Raw genomic sequence first — 20,104 nt, 5'->3', positions numbered from 1 at the left:
ATATATACACACATACATATATATATATATATATATATATATATATATATATATATATATATATATATATATATATATCATACATACACACCCAGTGCCAGGTTGAGACCCTTTAGGGCCCTCAGGCTAACGATGCAGAAGGGTCCCTGTCAGGCGTGTGAAGCGAGTCTAATCAGCTAAGTTTTAGAAATGAGTAATTGCAGAATCATTTTTAAGTTAAATGTAATGTAATATCGATGAAATCTGAGTAATATACACTGATTAAGATTGGATTCATTATGCTTATTGTGAAAGTATACAATACTATGCAGATTTGCATAACCTTATATAATGCACATAGCTAAACATTGTAAATTAATTTTTATTAACAAGTTCATGATTTAGAAAACAAGTTTGATGTTTAGTTTGTCTGGAGTGGGTTGGGGTTGGCGGCCAGATGTTATTGGGGTTGCTAGTGGAGCAAGTTAAGGGAGGACATGCCCACCCCCTCCCGGCGCACATATGACTTCTTTATGGTATGCTGAAAGAATAAGGCTAAATAAAGTCATTTTATTTCCTCTCTCTAATGATTCGGGTAAAATATAGACAAACTTAAAATATCATGTCACTTTATACAATAAAAATACAACTTATAATGCAATTTTATTAGTTTTTACTAACAAATTTATCAATAATATTTTGCAAACACTTTTTTACCAACTCATGTTCAGTGCCTATTAAACTCAACCAGCTGGGTGGTTGTGTACCGTCCTAAAAGGTGGATACAGCAATAGCAACATTTGGATAAAATGGATTATTATTGTTATTATTATTATTATTATTATTATTATTATTACATTCTAAGCTATAACTCTAGTTGGAAAAGCAAGATGCTATAAGCCCAAGGGTTGCAACAGGAAAAAATGGCCCTGTGAGGAAAGGAAACAAGGAAATGAATAAACTACAGGAGAAGTAATAAACGATCAAAATAAAATATTTTAAGAACAGTAACAATATTAAATTAGAGCTTTCATAGATAAGCTTTAGAAAAAAAAGCAATAAAAATAGAAGTAAGATGAAGTATGCCCAAGTGTACCTTCAAGCAAGTGAACTCTAATCCAAGACAGTGGAAGGCCATGGTACAGAAGCTATGGCACTACCCAAGACTAGAGAAGAATGGCTTGATTTTAGTGTGTATTTCTCCTAGAAGAGCTGCTTACCAACACAAAAGAGTCTCTGCTACCCTTGCCAAAAGGAAAGTAACCACTGAACATTTACGGTGCAGGAGTTAAACCCTTGACCGAAGAAGAATTGTTTGGTAATCTCAGTGTTGTCAACTGTATAAGAACAGAGGAGAGAGTGGAAAGAATAGGCCTGACTATTCGGTGTTTGTGTGAGTTAAGAAAAAAATTGGCCGTAACCAGAGAAAGAGAGCCAATTTAGTATTGTCAGGTCAGTCAGCGGACCCAAATAACTCGAGCGGTAGTATCTCAAGGGGTGGCTGGTCCCCTGGCCAACCTACTACCTGTCACTACAAGAATTTTTTAAGCAATATTTAGATCATTGTCATGTTATGGATATACATGCTCATTATATTTACAATTAAACAATAACTTCGCTAATATTAATCTTTTTGCACTCGTACAGGTGACGCAAAAGGGGTCTCTTAGGCTTGGGGACCCTTAAGCTTAGCCTAGTGTATATATATATATATATATATATATATATATATATATATATATATATATATATATATATATATATATATATATATATATATATATATATATATATATATATATATATATATATATATATATATATATATATATATATATATATATATATATATATATATATATATATATATATAACAGATCTGTACAACCAAATCATTGGAATTTCTCCCCAAACTTTTTTCCTTAAAGCCAAGTGTGAAAATTGTCCATGTTACGGAGATATTGCACCGACACTTCCGAGTGTTGTATGGAAGTGAAACTGATTTCCCTTTCCGGCTAGTACCCTTAAGGGCTGCTATACAAGGAGAAGAATCCTGCCCAGTCTTTGTAGGCATTTGAATGGTTGTGCAAGATGGCTCGTTCGTATGACCGCACCCAGACCGGTTTGAAGCTGTTACCGGTTACACAGGAATGCATATTAAATACTTGAAGATTTTAAAGATTTTCATGGTTGGTTCGTTATAGAAGCGCATCAGAAATATAATTCTTACAAATGAAATTTCCGGAGGATTTTCAGTGTAATGGGTATATCTAAACGTTTACGGTATTTCATTAGGTTCTGGAATTGTGTAAAATTTCCAGTAATGTTTTTTAAAGCGAGATATTGTGGGACTTATATTTCACATGTTCCTCCTCCTAACACTATTTGAGTCCTGGTCTGGTAGTTATCTGGTCACGAAATCGTAAGGTTCCAGGAACATATAGAGAGAATCGTTTTGCTCCAGAGTAGATAACATAAGCCATTCGCTGGCCGAGTGAGAGATGAATATAGTCTCAGTGAAAGGAAATCCGAGCTGAATAGAGCATATAGGAGAGTGATTTGCTCTTCTGTAGCAGCACTTCAACTTTCATGATTCCGCCCATGAACCTGAACAAGAAATGGGAACAGATGTAATTAGGATTTCTCTGTGGAAAGAGGAAGTACCATATTAAAGGTATAACTGTAACGGTTAATCGTTGTTGTCAATAGACAATATTACTTTATCGCTTGTTGTTTTCATAAAAGTAAAATTGACTATCTGAACAACCACAGGACATATATATATATATATATATATATATATATATATATATATATATATATATATATATATATATATATATACATATATATATCATCATCATAATCATCATTATCATTATATCCTCCTATGATTGACGCAAAGGGACTCTGTTAGATTTCGCCAGTCTTCTCTATATTGAGTTTTTAAATCAATACTTCTCGATTCTTCATTTCCTACTTCACTCTTCATAGTCCTCAGCCATGTAGGCCTTGGTCTTCCAACTCTTCTAGTGCCCTGTGGAGCCAAATTAAATGTTTGGTGAACTGATCTCTCTTGGGGACCCCGAGGAGCTTGACTAAACCATCTCCATCTACCCCCACCATGATCTTATCCACATATAGCACTCGAGTAATATCTCTTAGTTTCATTTCTAACCCTGCCCTGCCATTTCACTTCCAATAATCTCCTGAGGGCTTTGCTCTCTAATCTACAAAATATGTTGGATATTGTTTCATTGTCATACCACGACTCATGTCCATACTGACCTCACTAAACTTGTATATAACCTAATTTTTATATGTAATTTCAGGCCATTTGATTTACAAATTTTACTCAACCTAGCCATTGTCTGATTTGCTTTTATTCAATCTTTCATTAAATCAAGATTCTAAAGACCCTGTATTAGAGATCTTAGTTCCTAAATATTTAAATGATTCTACCTCATTAATCCTTTTTCCTTCCAAAGATATTTCATCTTTATTGCATATTCTGTTCTAATTATCTGCCTTTCTTCCATTTATCTTGAGCCCAACCTCCTGTGATTTTTCATGCATTCTGGTAAGCAAGTATTGCGAATCCTGTGATATTCTGGTAAAAAGGACGTCATCATAAGCATACTCTAGGTCAACTCATATCCTATTACCAATCCAATTCAATCCTTCTCCACCATCCCCAACTGTTCTTTGCATAACAAATTCGAGGAGGAGGATAAACAACATAGGTGACAACACATCCCTTTGGAGTACTTACAGTTCACTGGAAATTCATTTGCCAGGACTCTACTAACATTAACTTTGCACTTACTATGCTCATGAACAGACTTAATCAAATTTACATATTTAAAAGAAACCACATAATAACGCAGAACTCTCCTCAAAATTGGCCGGTGCACTCTATGAAAGGCTTTATCAGTGTCCACAAATGTCATCAAAAGTGGATTTCTTTATTCGACACATTACTGTACAACATGTCTTAAAATGAAAATTTGGTCAGTACAACTACATTTTCTAAAGTCTGCTTGTTGATCTTTTAGCTTTAATCAGTCTTTCTCTCTAGTCCCGTTAGAATAAGCATACTCTATATTTTCATGACAACTGACGTAAGTGTGATGCCTCTGTGGTTATTGCATTCAGTCAGATCTTTTGTGTTACAATTTTCACTATGCACAGTATAAACATACATACATACATAGACACGTTATTTTTATATATATATATACATATATATATATATAATATATATATAATGAGAGAGAGAGAGAGAGAGAGAGAGAGAGAGAGAGAGAGAGAGAGAGAGAGAGAGAGAGAGAGAGTCGTACGGTATAATGGCATAATTTCCATTTATCATGAATTATTAGTTCTTGGTGTAATAAATTAACAGGTAATGGGAGATATGCCGAGGCTTCCATTCCCAGCTGAAAGCCTTTCCACTTAAGACTTCATTATCTATTTTTACGAAGATAATATGCATTATAGCCTCATAAGGAATTTGATAGACTGAATCTAACCCGACTTTTTTTCGTAGTAGATTTACACTAAACTCACGTTAAATAACTCTATTAAAAGTGTTTGACTTAAAGCCTTTGAATTCTCCGTTTGCCTATAAAAAGGTTGACTAACCGGCAAGTCGATGTTTTTTTTAAACGTTTAGCCCATCAACACGAAGGAACAGAGCTTTCCTTGGCAGACAAAGAAATGAATCGAAGCGAGAAAAATAAAGTCTAAACGACCGTTAATTTATGCTCAGAACCTTCCTCGTTTTCTGGAATTGTATTTACAAAAGAAGAAAATCTGTTACCTTGAAGGGAAAAGTTTTATTCTGAACCTTAAGAGACCATTATGTAGATGGAATTTGTTTTAGATACCTTGTATGCTTGACTGAGTATTAATATATATACTGCGCAAAGTGTGTGGTGTGTGATGTGCCGTGTATAATATACTGTGTGTGTGTGGCAGCCTGACCGAACAAACATGATATATACTAAAGGATTTAGGTAAGGGGGAAAAGATTAGAATTTTTCGAACCTTTTTTTATATATACAGTTGTCAAAGCTTACCTGGCCCGAGGCTATGTTGGATCCCCTCCAAAGATTCGGATTATGGTACCCGCCGAAGTCCACATAAAATGGAATATTTTCGTTGCCGGAATTCTGGTCCTTTCCTTCTCTGGTTTTCATGTGAAAAGATTTTTCCAGAACACCAAAATTACTCCCGACACATTGAGAATATGTAGGTAAAGGAAAATATTATATTAATTTCCAGTAGTTTTGTGGAAATTTCGGTATATTTGCTGTTTCTGTATCTTTAAAATTGCATCATAAAAGTCTTGTATCTCGTAAGAAGTATAATTTACTTGACAGAAATCATCGATGTATTTGTGACCATATTTTAATATACCGTAAATCATTAACTCCTACTTTTTGCATACAGCATAGTTGGTATAGAAAGGAATTACGATGGTTTAATTTCGAAAATTTCAAAATCCTCTTAATTTTGTCTATGATTTCTATGTGCTGTCTGCTTGTATATCTTCCTAATTGGCTAGTCTCTTGAAAGAAAATAACATTTGTATATTATTATTATTGATGTTGTTGTTGTTGTTTCAAGCCAAGCTGCAACCCCGGCTGATAAATCTTATCGGTCCAGTGAAATTAAAATCCTCTTCGTGGACCTTGATGCTTATGGAGATTTAGACCCAAATGGTATTTTTCTTTTGTTTTTTATGAAGACTGCCGAATTCTTAGCTCCCACATTGTCTATTATTTTACGGAAGATAACACGAAGAGGTTCTTTTTGCACTTGGAGAACTGGTAATGTTACTCCATTAGGTAAATGTGTTTGTGTTAGTATCTTTAGCCCTGCTGATTACCGCCCAATTTCCATAACTCCCAAATTATCTAAAGTTTTGACCGTCTTTTGGCAAAACTACTAAATAGGTATGCTGAATGTAATTGTCGCTTTCGTTGTTTGCGATTTGTCTTTTGCAAAGGCCTTGGAGCATGTAATGCCCTTCTTACAATATTGAATGATGTATATAAATCCCTTGATTATGGTCAGGAAGTTCATATGATTAGCCTTCGTTTTAGTGTTGCCTTTAACCGTGTTAATTATGAGGCCCTTGTTTTCAAACTCAAACAGTTGGGATTAGGTAGGTCTTTTCTTCACATCATTATTGAATTCTTAAGAAATAGATAGCAGGGAGCTGTTATTGATGGACACCAGATTTAGTACAGGAATGTGATATCTGATGTTCCTCGGGGTATTGTTCTTGGCCCATTACTTTCCGTTATATACACATCATATGTGGATTGGTCTAGAAAATAACCATATTGCATATGCAAATTATGCTACTCTCTGTCTCGATTCCATCTCCTGGAAGGAGAGCTGGGATGCTGAATCCCTTAGTAGAGATCTACTGAAGTTAAAATTTGTGCATGGTGCAAAGTATGGGGCATGAAATTGAACCCTAACAAAACTCAAAGTATGATTGTAAGTAGGCAGAGGGTAGTGGCTCCTCAACTTAAACTTCTACTTTTTCAAGTAGTTTGTTAATCAGATTTTGTTTTCCTAAATGCTTTTGATATCCCGGAATGACCTCACTAATCCCAGAGCCTGGCCTTTTGGGTAAAATGATTTAATCCAGTCCAATCTAAATTAAATATCTTGAACGACGCTCTCAATACGTCCAGTATTTTATATTTTAAGATTTATACCTAATCTAGTTCTCAAAAGTCGTTTTACAATTAAGATACTTAGGGTTTTAAATGATTGGCATGTATATGAAGAAGCTGACAGTATAAATATCTTGTTCTGTGTGTGTGCAGGAATAAGCGAATCTTTATATCATATAGACAAGTGTTCTTTTCTTTTAGTCATGGTTTAACTTTGTTTATCCTAACTTGCAACATACACTGATTGTAGCTAAACCTCCTATGATATTCGGCAATTTATTAGTTATAAATAAATGATAATGCATGTGATCACTCCTGAACTCCCTTACCTGGTTTTGAAACCAAAAGAACCTCATGATTATCTGTCTATAAGCAGGACTAACTAAAAATTAATGACCAAAATCTAAATGTTTCCGTTTGCGACTGAATATTAAAAGAGGGGTGAAAAATATATTGCTTTAATTATCATAATTCACAGTAATTGTAGCAAGAAGGAGCAATGTTGTAATGAAAAATGGATAAGTATAACTTTTTAAAGGGATATTAAAATGTATAGTTTGTATTGAAATATGTGCGATAACGTTACTAGACTCACAGATAATAAACAAATGATAAGTGGAAAAAAAATGAAACTTAGATTAAGGATATAAGATTAAATTAAAATAAGCCCTGATACCAACCCCGGTTGTATTTCTGTTAGTGGAGAAATACTCAGAATATTGAGAATGTCTTCGATGAGTAATGTGTTATCAAACTTATCCCAATACGTTATTTTTATCATTCCTCTCATTTCTCATAGGTTTGTTCAATATATTCTCAAGGAGTGTAATATAGAATGCCTACTGTTTGATACATAGAAAAATATTTGATTTACAATATCTTTGCGTATGCATACACGTCATCCTATACAAAAAAATTCAAATATGATGCAGATTTTCCCTCTTATGCATGTCCAATTGGCGTATGCATAAAACCAAGTGGATTATGAAATTAGATAAAAATTCAAGAAGAACGAATCAACTCGTGAGTATAATCAGAGCGGTGAATATGGGACTAATTTGTCTGTGTGCATGAAATTTTGAAAACCAGATTTGCATGTGTGCATTTGGTCTGTAGATAGTATTATGGACACTTGAAAAAGGGCCACTAAGGGACTTAATTGAAAAAAATATCACATTGCCACTCTTGGTAACGGAAGAGCTAGTGATTTTTTTTTTAAGTCCTTAATCAGCACAAAGCGCCTGCTGCGACTCTTGCTTTTTACATACACCACTTGTGTGTCAATTATATTCACTAAGTCGACCTACTTAATTGATTAATTTTTAATAATAATACTGTTTGAGCACCATTATATCTTTACCATAACCACAAAGAATATCAATGAAATTACACTTCATTCATGAACACTTATTCCAAGTGTTTTATTTCTAACTGATGTTTTATATAAAAACATTAACCTTTTGTAACCAGGATCAGTATTTGCTGCTAATCTCTCCTACTTCAACATCGAAAGCTTTGCACATTTCGAATTCACAATGTGTTCAGTATCTTTGTTTTTTACATAATCAGCTAATAGATTTGGCTTTTCATGGACACCAGCTCAATTCTCACAGGCTGCCATCATTTTAAACCTTGCATTCCTTCTCAATATGACAATGCCTGACAGTACACGCACATTATACACGATATATATATATATATATATATATATATATATATATATATATATATATATATATATATGTATGTATGTATATATATGTATATATATATATATATATATATATATATATATATATATATATATATATACATACACACATCGTGTATAGTATATATGTAGATATTTGCGGTATATTGTATGGGTTTATAAAACTTCAGTTCAGCTGAGGATGTGTATTTGAGGGAGAGGTTTGGGGTATTATATCAAGTAAATTGATTCCCTGATGAAGTTGATATTCTATATGAAACACAGCAGGTTGTACTAGTTTTATTGGCGAGGCATAATAGAATCAAGGTAAAGAGAGCTACACGCGGGGATAAACGCTGTTCACGTGGTAGAGGCGTCGCCTTGGAGTGAGCGAGAGAGAGAGAAAAAGTAGTTACGTAAGGTCTGCATAGCAGCACCCTTTTAAATTTGGCTGCAACTTCCTTTGGGATTAGTGAATCGTTTGGAGCTTATATCGAGTTCCGACTATCAAGTTTTTTTTTTCCTTCTTTAAAGAATGACTTTGCTATCCTTTCATACAACCTTTTTCCTTTTAATTGATTAATGTCTTGTTTTCCCATTTATCACAGTACGAGCTGCTCTTCTGCGTGCAGGAGGAAGGCGACCCAAGCATAATGCTTGTCAAGCAACTAATGAAGAAACACCCTCACGTGGACGCCTCCTATTTTACGGGTAAGTCTGCAGAAGATGTAACTTCATGTTTCCCCTTGACCTAAGGCGTCATTTATTTAGGATATCCTATCAAACTTTATTATTTGAGCGTTCAAGTTACAATTCTTTTCGTCGTTTTTCATATATTTTTAAAAACGTGACAATATTATTAATGTAGAAATTGTAAATAATCGTGATATTCACTATTCAAACCGGAATCACATTTGTTTACGGTTAAAAGGCAAATATCAATTTTGAATTATACTGAAGGAGAGTAACCTGGTTAAGAAAAAAAAACGCAGATATGTGAATTTTAGAGCATTTCTTGATATTCTAATATAGGTTAATTGTGAATTATATCTCTACAATGGAAGTAGTATGGATAATACTAATAATGATAAGCTTGAAGAGAACAACAGCCTTTACACAAATCCTTTCGGTAAAGAATTTCCGGCTTGTGTGAATAGTAAGTACATATACACATACCATCATCCTTCTAGCTGTCTCACGTTTTACTGTCTTTAGATTAAAAAATTTCATTAAAGTGTTGAAGATGGGATTGTATGTAGAAGTAAGTGCTCTATTTTAGATTGCCTAATACCACTTCTGTTAATTTTAATCATGATGAAGTCTTATGTCTCAACATTGACTTGCAGGAGGTCTAGAAGTAGGTGTCAACCCAAAGATCAATAACATGCAGCCAGGATACTTGGCTGCCAAACACGAGTTGATCCTTATATCCGACTCTGGTCTTATGATGAAAGAAGACACGTTGACCGATATGGTCGATCACATGACCGCCGACGTAGGCATCGTTCACCAGATGCCCTTCACATGCGACAGAAAAGGGTGGCCAGCCATCCTCGAAAAGGTAAGCAACTCCCCTCCCCCCCAGCTCTTGGAACTTATGACATAATTAGTTGTGTAGGGTTTGTGTCCCCTGTCCTTCTGACTAATGGCGGACTAGCTTTTGCAGCGAATGGGGAGGGAAGCTCTTTCAGAGCTAGAAAATAATGGTTGCCTATGACTAAGTTTCAAGTGTTATGATAGACAATACCTAAAAGAAAATCAGATTTGCACCCAATGTTTTTATGTTAAACAGGCTGACATAAGTCATTTTTATAGTTTATGTATGAAAGATTTATTTTAATCTTAATACTGGTTTTAAAGTGTCTTATTTTAATTGTTCATTCCTTCTTTTGTAGTTTGTTTATTTCCTACCTTTGCTTAGCTTTTTTCCCTGTTAGAGCCCCTGTGCTTATAGCATCCTTCTTTGCCCAGTAGGGTTGTAGCTTAGCTAGTAATATTAACGATACTGTAATTGTTTGGATTTTTGTGTCTGCCAGACACTAAGTTGTAAATTGAGTTACCTAATAACTGGAGGTTACGTATTGTATTGAGGTGTAGAATATTGAGAGGTTTTATTATACTAATTTTCAAATAGATGTTATAATACTTGTTGTATTACTGATTTTGAGGTATATAGTGGATCTATTTTACAAAAAGAAGATTGGGATAGCATGTCGTTTGAAGCAGTTATCTGTCTTGTACACTTTTAATGTGTACATGCATAACAGAATAGAATATTAGGTACACGTATATCTTGTCTGGTCAAAGTGTTAACACACACATCGTGTTTATTTGTAAGACATTATGATTGAATAATGTCCGTGGGCTTTTATAAGCCCAATAGTTGAAGAATTTTTAACAAGAAACCTCTATAATTGAAAGACTTTTAACAAGAAAGCCCAATAGTTTAAAGATTTAAAAAACCCAATAGTTGAAAGATTTTTAACAAGAAAACCCATTAGTTGAACATTTTTTAACAAGAAAGCCCAATGCTTGAAAGATTTTTAACAAGAAACCTCAATAGTTGAAAGATTTTAACAAGAAAGCCTAATAGTTGAAAGATTTTAATACAAGAAAGCCAAATAGTTGAACGATTTCTACCCAAAGAAAAGCTTAATATTTGAAAGATTTTTAACAAGAAAGCTAAATAGTTGAAGGTTTTTAACAAGAAAGCTAAATAGTTGAAAGATTTTTAACAAGAAAGCCCAATAGTTGAAAGATTTTCAACAAGAAAGCCCAATAGTTGAAATTTTTTTTAACAAGAAAGCTAAATAGTTGAAAGATTTTTTTTTACAAGAAAGTGCAATAGTTGAAAGATTTTTAACAAGAAAGCTCAATAGTTGAAAGATTTTTAACAAGAAAGCCCAATAGTTGAAAGATTTTTAACAAGAAAGTCCAATAGTTGAAAGATTTTCAACACAAAACCCTAATAGTTGAAAGAGTTTTAACAGAAAGTCCAATGGTTGAAAGATTTTTAACAAGGAAGCCCATAATTGAAAAATTTTAACAAGAATCCCAATAGTTGAAAGATTTTTAACAAAAAAGCTCAATAGTTGAAAGATTTTTAACAAAAAGGTCCAATAGTTGAAATATTTTTAACAAGAAATTCCAGTAGTTGAAATATTTTTAACAAGAAATTCCAGTAGTTGAAATATTTTTAACAAGAAATTCCAGTAGTTGAAAGATTTTTAACAAGAAATTCCAGTAGTTGAAAGATTTTTAACAAGAAATTCCAGTAGTTGAAAGATTTTTAACAAGAAATTCCAGTAGTTGAAATATTTTTAACAAGAAATTCCAGTAGTTGAAAGATTTTTAACAAAAAAGTCCAATCGTTGAAATATTTTTAACAAGAAAGTCCAATAGTTAAAAAATCTTTAACAAGAAAGCCCAATAGATGAAAGATTTTCAACAAGAAAGCCCAATAGGTGAAAGATTTTTTTACAAGAAAGCCCAATAGTTGAAAGATTTTTTTTTACAAGAAAGCGCAATAGTTGAAAGATATTAACAAGAAAGCCCAATAGTCGAAAGATTTTCCACAAGAAAGCCTAATAGTTGAAAGATTATTAACAAGAAAGCTCAATAGTTGAAAGTGAGTTTTTTTTTTTTCAAAGCCCACTCGTTGATTTTTAACATGAAAGCACAATAGTTGAAAGTTCTTCAACAAGAAAGCCCAATAATTGAAAGATTGTTAACAAGAAAGCCCAATAGTTGAAAGATTTTTAACAAGAAAGCCCAATAGTTGAAAGATTTTTAACACGATAGCCCAATAGTTGAAAGAATTTTAACTAGAAAACCCAATAGTTGAAAGATTTTTAACAAGAAACCCTAATAGTTGAAATATTTTTAACACGAAAGCCCAATAGTTGAAAGATTTTTAACACGAGAGTCCAATAGTTGTAAGATTTTTAACACAAAACCCTAATAGTTGAAAAACTTTTAACACGAAAGCCTTATAGTTGAAAATTTTTTTAGCACGAAAGCCCAATAGTTGAAAGATGTTTAACAAGAAAGCCCAATTGTTGAAAAATTTTTAACAAGGAATCCCAATAGTTGAAATATTTTTAACAAGGAAGCCCAATAGTTGAAAAAAATTTAACAAGAAAGCCTAATAGTTGAAAGATTTTTAACACGAAAGCCCAATAGTTGAAAGATTTTTAACACGAAAGCCCAATAGTTGAAAGATTTTTAACAAGAAAGCCCAATAGTTGAAAGATTTTTAACAAGGAAGCCCAATAGTTGAAAAACTTTTAACACGAAAGCCTAATAGTTGAAAATTTTTTTAACACGAAAGCCCAATAGTTGAAAATTTTTTTAACAAGAAAGCCCAATAGTTGAAAGATTTTTAACAAGGAAGCCCAATAGTTGAAAAAATTTTAACACGAAAGCCCAATAGTTGAAAATTTTTTAACAAGAAAGTCTAATAGTTGAAAAACTTTTAACACGAAAGCCTAATAGTTGAATTTTTTTTTAACACGAAAGCCCAATAGTTGAAAGATTTTTAACGAGAGCCCAATAGTTGAAAGATTTTTAACAAGAAAGCCCAATAGTTGAAAGATTTTTAAAAAGAAAGCCTAATAGTTGAAAGGTTTTTAACAAGAAAGCCTAATTGTTGAAAGATTTTTAACACGAAAGCCCAATAGTTGAAAGATTTTTAAAAAGAAAGCCCAATAGTTGAAAGACTTTTAAAAAGAAAGCCCAATAGTCGAAAGATTTTCAACAAGAAAGCCTAATAGTTGAAAGATTATAAACAAGAAAGCCCAATAGTCGAAAGATTTTCAACAAAAAAGCCTAATAGTTGAAAGATTATTAACAAGAAAGCCCAATAGTCGAAAGATTTTCAACAAGAAAGCCTAATAGTTGAAAGATTATTAACAAGAAAGCCCAATAGTCGAAAGATTTTCAACAAGAAAGCCTAATAGTTGAAAGATTATTAACAAGAAAGCCCAATAGTCGAAAGATTTTCAACAAGAAAGCCTAATAGTTGAAAGATTATTAACAAGAAAGCTCAATAGTTGAAAGAATTTTAACAAAAAGAAAAAAAAACGTTTTAGGAGAGTACAATAGACATCACTATTTATCAGTATGATAAGGCTTCTTAGTGATAACCCAAGATTTTATAACTCATTTTCTCAATCATCCAGCATTTACTGTATGCATAAAATTACTTTACATACACATATACAATATATATATATATATATATATATATATATATATATATATATATATATATATATACATATATATATATATATATATATATATATATATATATATACATACATACATACATACATACATACATATATATATATATATATATATATATATATATATATATATATATATATATATATATATGTATATATATATATATATATATATATATATATATATATGTGTATATATATATATATATATATATATATATATATATATATATATATATATATATATATATATATATTAATTAGTGTATGTTTAGTGCTTTTACACGTTACGGGAAACTGACTCTACTTTAATTAGGTCATTCTTTAGTAACGCATAAAGATAACACAACAATGATTGTATTCAGTTCTTAATCCCATTTCGAGTCCAGTATATTTAATTCAGGAAAACAAAACCTGCAATTGCACCGAGACAAAGACTCAAAGACGTTGGATAGTAAGATGGAGGTGTACTGTAGTGAAGGCTAAGCAACAAGTCTAGGGGGGGGTGTCGAAGAGACTGCAAAATCCCTTAGGTTTCGCCTTCAGTCCACCGCGTGAGGTAAACTGAATGCTCTACTTTCTTCGGAGGATAAACCCGAGGTATCAGTAAGCGTGGGGACTTTACGAAGGAAGGGATGGCATGGTTGCATAATAGTGTATTATGGGTCATTTAGCGTTCTGTAGCCAAATTCATGCAATAATTACCGAATCAAGGATGAAGACCCTTAGAAGAAAACTTCTTTAACAAATGAAGAATGTTGAACTAGAGATTTTGTCGTTATAACAGCGCCACTTAAAGTTATTGAAATTAGTTAAGAAGAAATTTTCGAATGTAATTATGTGTGCTTTTCATGACAGATGTTGAGTTTGATTGACAGGTGACAAGAATTAAAAGTTAATCGACATTTGCTCAAAGTACTTAGCTAGAACAAAGTTAGAAGACTATTTCTTGACGATGATTATACATATTCTAGACTTCTGCGGAAATTGATATTTATGAGCTTGCGACCTCCCGAAGGGTCGGTGGATTATTTGGTAAATAGGACTTCCAAGTAGTGGCTGGGTGTATCATTCTGTGAGTATAATAAGTCCAAGAAAATATATATATGCGTGTTCGCGTGCTTATGGATTGTTCGGTGGACTTGACCTGCTGTCCGAATCAAGCAAACGGTTTTGAGGTGACTGTCAGTCTGGACGAGAAAGAAAATGTGAAAGTATGAGCGGCAGTGAGACTGACGAAGTGATAGATTCCCCTCTGGTCTAGGTGAGAGAGGGCGAGTGCCTGTTCAGTCAGGAAGATGCAAGATTGTAAGAATGGAAGCAAGGGCAAAATAACTAAGCATGTAGGCATAAACAAAATGGCGAACAACTAAGTGGCAATGATTAAATGTGGTGGGATTGAGGATTTGACTAATGGACTAGCGACACTAGCCATTTGACGTGAAAGCTGATAATGATGGATTATCCAGTCATTTCTGATGTCGAAACAGATCAATATCGAGCAAAGCGAAAATATAATCAATCTTAATAATCATTTACTAACACCCGCGATATTTTTTTCCTTTTTCAATTATAAACCTTTGATAAATCCTTAATTTTAATCAGCATTGTTTAGTTTCAATTCTTTGCGTGAGGTTGTCCATTGCTGGTATTAATGTTTATAAAGCCTGTAGTCGAAGTGGACAGACGAATGAACATACTTGTAAATTATCTTTAATCATAAACGCAAAATTGAAACGACCCGGAATCGGAAATCACAATGGATGCTAATCGATGAAGTGTGTATCAGCAACAAGCAAAAGAATTCGCATGTGGTTAGAGTTTTAGAGCGATCCAATTGTATTTTGGCACTGAGCCTGTGGTCTTTTCTTCATTCTCTTTCGTGCTAGTTTCTTCCCCTCGCTATTTGTTTTCATATTATGTCTGCACACATGTCTACACTGTTGTAAATGGAGTCGAAGCTTGGGAACTGTGACCTGGTTAGTTTCATCCAGGCGGTTCGTTGTCTCTTGTTTTCCTCGTTAGCTATTGCTCGTGGGCATCACTATTTTTGAAATTGCATTTATATAGCGATATTCGTAATTTGCTTCCTAAGACTTCTTCTTCTTGTGTAATTGTCTATCATTTTATACCTGTGTATGCGACACGTCAAAAACAACTACTAAACATTTAGGTATGCACTATGCACACACGTTTTTGCATCCACCTCTCACCAGGTTATGATTACTTCCTCTCCCCGCTACCCGGGGACGGTGAAAGCTGTGACAGGAAATATATATATATATATATATATATATATATATATATATATATATATATATATATATATATATATATATATATATATATATATATATATATATGAGATTTCTATGTGCTTTGGCTAAAAAACATAATTCATTTCAAAATTACCTCTTTTGTTCTGACACTGGTGATTTCCACTTTGAATTACGAAATTTGGATTCCACTTTGAATTACGAAATTTGGATTCCACGTTGATGGGTAATTTCTCACAGCAGTTGCTATTTGAAAGTATACCGGGGAAAGGTTAGTAAAATATACTCTATCTTAACGTTACTTCAACGCTTGAAGAGAGAGAGAGATCGTTAGGTTTGTTGAATCTTTTTTTATTGCATTTAAATAATTGAGGATGAATTCCACTGTTGATGCATCATAAATTTATTTTTATGAGCAAATATAAAATTAGTTTATGTGAATGAAATAGACATGTTGTGTGGTGATTGTAGACTTTAATTATTAATCCTTGGACAACGGATAATTTTAAACATTCAATCCAAGCCACATCTAAATATTGTGTGTGTGTGTGTCTGTGTGTATATATATATATATGTGTATATATATATATATATATATATATATATATATATATATATATATTATGTATATGTGTGTGTGTTATAGTTTTTATATGAAAAATTTATTTTAATATTGTTACTGCTCTTAAAATATTTAATTTCAATTGTTCATTGCTTCTCTTGTAGTTTATTTTTCTCTTTTACATTCCTCACTGGGCTATTTTTCCCTGTTGGAGTCCTTGGACTAGAATATCTTGCTTTTCCAACTAGAACTGTAGTTAAGCTAGTAATAATATAAATATGTGTATATATATATATATATATATATATATATATATATATATATATATATATATATATATATATATATATATATATATACAGTATATATATATATATATAATATATATATTGTGTAATCATAATAGAATATAGGTAATTATGATACCTCAAATGGTGATTAACAGGGACAGTGTGTGTGTGCAGCACATTCATGTACTGCTTGCCAGAACAGACGGCCAATGAAAGTATTTATTTGTGAGTTAATCGAGTCATAACAGCAGAGAACATACGAGTGGCGGCCAATCACAATGTTTCTGGGTGGAGTATGTAAAAGATTTGGGCTAGCCAATCACAGCTGTTTTATTCACAGTAAATGAACATTGTGATTGGCCGCCACTTGTATGTTCTCTGCTGTTATGACTCGATTAGCTCACAAATAAATACTTTTATTGGTCGTCTGTTCAGGCAAGCAGTACATGAATGTGCTGCGTACACAGTCCCTGTTAATCACCATTTGAGGTATCATAATTACCTATATTCTGTTCTTACATGAATTCGCTGTGACTAGGTGGCTGCCAATCACGATGCTTGTTGGCGGAGCCTGTTAAAGATTTTGGGCTAGACCCAGTCGCTTCTGAATCAAACGCAATTTGCACATGTGACATTCACCTCAATATTCCATGTTGTCCGGCTACCTTAGTATTAAGGCTTTTCCTTTTGTCAGTTTCCTCAGCAATTAATGAGATAATTTCTATAATTGTGTACAAAGGAACATCGAGGGCCAATGAACGAGAAAATGATTCTGTCAAGCTGGCCATTTCCCATCCTTTCAGATGTGAGGCTAAAAGTGGTTAGGGAAGAGATTGTTGAAAATAAAAGCAAGGGTATAAAGAGGTTGAAGGATAGACACTGAGATATTGGTACCCGTTGCCCACCATCTTCCATATCTTTCTATGCCTTCTTGACATTTCAGATTTATTCACTTTTGTTTCCAACCCACTGCTCTCCATTCCTTCAATGAACTAACCATCTCTAAATACACTAGTCCAACCTTTTATTCATATCAACATTTTCCCCACTACCATGTATCTCCCCATTTCTTAGTTTCTAAGTTTTCTCACACCACTCACATTATATAAATAGTTCATTTTCTAAGTTTTCTCACACCACTCACATTATATAAATAGTTCATCTCAAGAGATTCAGCTCTTATTGTTTTACTCACATTTAACATCTGCATTTCACTTTCATTCAGGATAGTTGGTGCAACAATCCCTGAAATTCATTCCAACCTTGGCTTCATAAATGCACCAAACTTCCTCCTAGTCTTTGGGTTACATCCCGTGCTTAACCTATACTGTAGATCCTAACCTGATACATCCCACCATCATCTGAAATATTTGTTTGCAAGTTATTCTGGTTCTTCCCTTCTTTCTCCATATGCAGATTAACATGCAGTGATTGCTCTTTCAGGTTTCCGCTCAACCTTGTAACCTTAATTGGTAACATTCATGGTCAACTTTGTTTTTCCTACAAACTTAAAAAAACTTGCTCATCTGCGTTTTCTCTTGGATATCCCCAGGCAGGCCTCGTTTATTATAAAACATTTGCTATTCCACAATCCATTCATAACTTGTCGTCTTCTCTCACAACTTTCTACAGTACCATCATATATTAGCCGTCCTTTCTCCAACTCTTTTCATCTCTTCCTCCGTAATGATATTGAACAGACACAGACTAAACTCTTTCTTTCAAATTTGTTAACAGGCTCACATTTAAAAAAAAAAATATTTGAAAAACTAATTATTACCCCTCAACATTCTACACTACCTCTCGATCAATTCTATTTCGGGTATACCGAGTAATGTTGTGCCCTCAAAAAGCTTACTGCCTCTTTTATAACGGATAACTTTGTGTTAAAAAAAAAAAAAAAAAAAATCTCAACATCTCACATCTTACTTGTATTCAACTCTTGGTGTCTTTTCAATTTCCATATGCATTTTAAAACTTGGTCTTACACTTGCCCTGTTTGTATTTGTATCATTCAGCTCTTTATTTTTTTGTGTGTCCTATTCAACAACTCTTTAAAATGCTTATTTCATAGAACCAGGACCATACTCATGTTTGACAGCATTTTTCAAGATTACTTTTTTTATTCAGATATCCAAATACTTATTGACCTTTGTCTCCAATTTCTTCTTACAGTTGTGTGATTGAATGGCTGATCTTATTTGGTAAAGCATATGTGTCCAATTATATAAAGGTAAAGGGGATAGTTGTACTTGTATAACATAACTTGATGTATATTGGAATGTATAGGGTTGGATTTTGATTAAGATAGACATTAGGAGATGACAGAAAGATTAACAAGGGGAAAAATTTGTTGGTTCAGACAAAAAAGTGTGTGAATCTAATGTCTGTTCTGAAGTTATATGAGAGGTTTGAAGGTAAAGGGAAAATCTTTTTATACCTGACATGGACCTAGAAAAGACATGGAATTGATAGGGAAATAATTTGAAAGAAGTTAGAACATGTGCTACAGAAGATAGATCTTCAAAAGTTATTTGAAAAAATCTTTGATGGAAGTGAAGCTTGTTAGAATATGAAATATGAGTGACTGGTGTGTGGTTAAAAATGGGTCTGAGGCATGGAAGTTATTTCTCCATGCGTGTTCAATATCTTCGAAGATGGAGTTTTGTAAGGTATTGGGGGATTACTGAAGAAATATGAGAAACTACAGTAGTAAAATAATTTAAAGCTTTTGGCAGAAATGTATAAAATTCTATGTAAATGTGATCAAGATTCAAGGTATGAAGAGTAAATGGACACCAGGAAGATGTAGAAATTAATATTGATAAAATGAAAAGTTTATCGTCTAGGTCATTTGGAGGAAATATAAGGGATGGTGGCAGGAAAAGAGGGGACTGGTCACAATATGAGAAGCAAGAAAGGTGCAAGGTGTGTAATAAAAGAAAATTAGTAAAAGATTTGAACTGGTAGTGGAGACCAAGGTAGGAATGCATGAAGGGATTCTTGAACCAACTCTGTCTAGAGAACTGAAGTTTGCATGTTGATTGTGAACCAAAGAAAATCAAAAGATGTTGAGATAAAGTGTGTTAGAAGAAATGTTAATGGGAGAAATTTGGATATACAGTACATTGAAATAGTAATAAAACACTAGTGGAGTGGAAATGATTGTTAGTGTGTTTTGAGATGAATTGGTCATATGGAAAGAAAATATGAAATGAATATAGATTGGTGGAAAGTGTATGATGAAGTTTTGATATGGAGGAAATGAAAACCTTGAAAGGGTCTCAATACCAATAAGCACAAATGGGCATGCATTATAAAGGTGAGTGATTTGGAATTAGCCCTTAGGGAAGATTATGGGCAGAC

The 20,104-nt window shown here is 33.0% G+C and overlaps 1 protein-coding gene across 2 annotated transcripts in view; it reads left to right on the top strand.

Moving 5' to 3' along the window:
- Positions 1-20,104, top strand: part of GlcT (ceramide glucosyltransferase) — a 160,425-nt gene that overhangs the window by 115,659 nt on the left and 24,662 nt on the right. For both annotated transcript variants that reach the window (XM_068387683.1, XM_068387682.1), the window contains exons 4-5: positions 8,970-9,072; positions 9,708-9,922. In XM_068387683.1, the coding sequence (XP_068243784.1) occupies positions 8,970-9,072; positions 9,708-9,922 (318 nt within the window). The remainder of the gene's footprint in view (positions 1-8,969; positions 9,073-9,707; positions 9,923-20,104) is intronic.

Source organism: Palaemon carinicauda, chromosome 1 (assembly GCF_036898095.1).
Source record: "Palaemon carinicauda isolate YSFRI2023 chromosome 1, ASM3689809v2, whole genome shotgun sequence".
NCBI lineage: Eukaryota > Metazoa > Arthropoda > Malacostraca > Decapoda > Palaemonidae > Palaemon > Palaemon carinicauda.
Note: the sequence above shows the minus strand (reverse complement) of the source record. Positions and strands in the feature narration are given on the sequence as shown.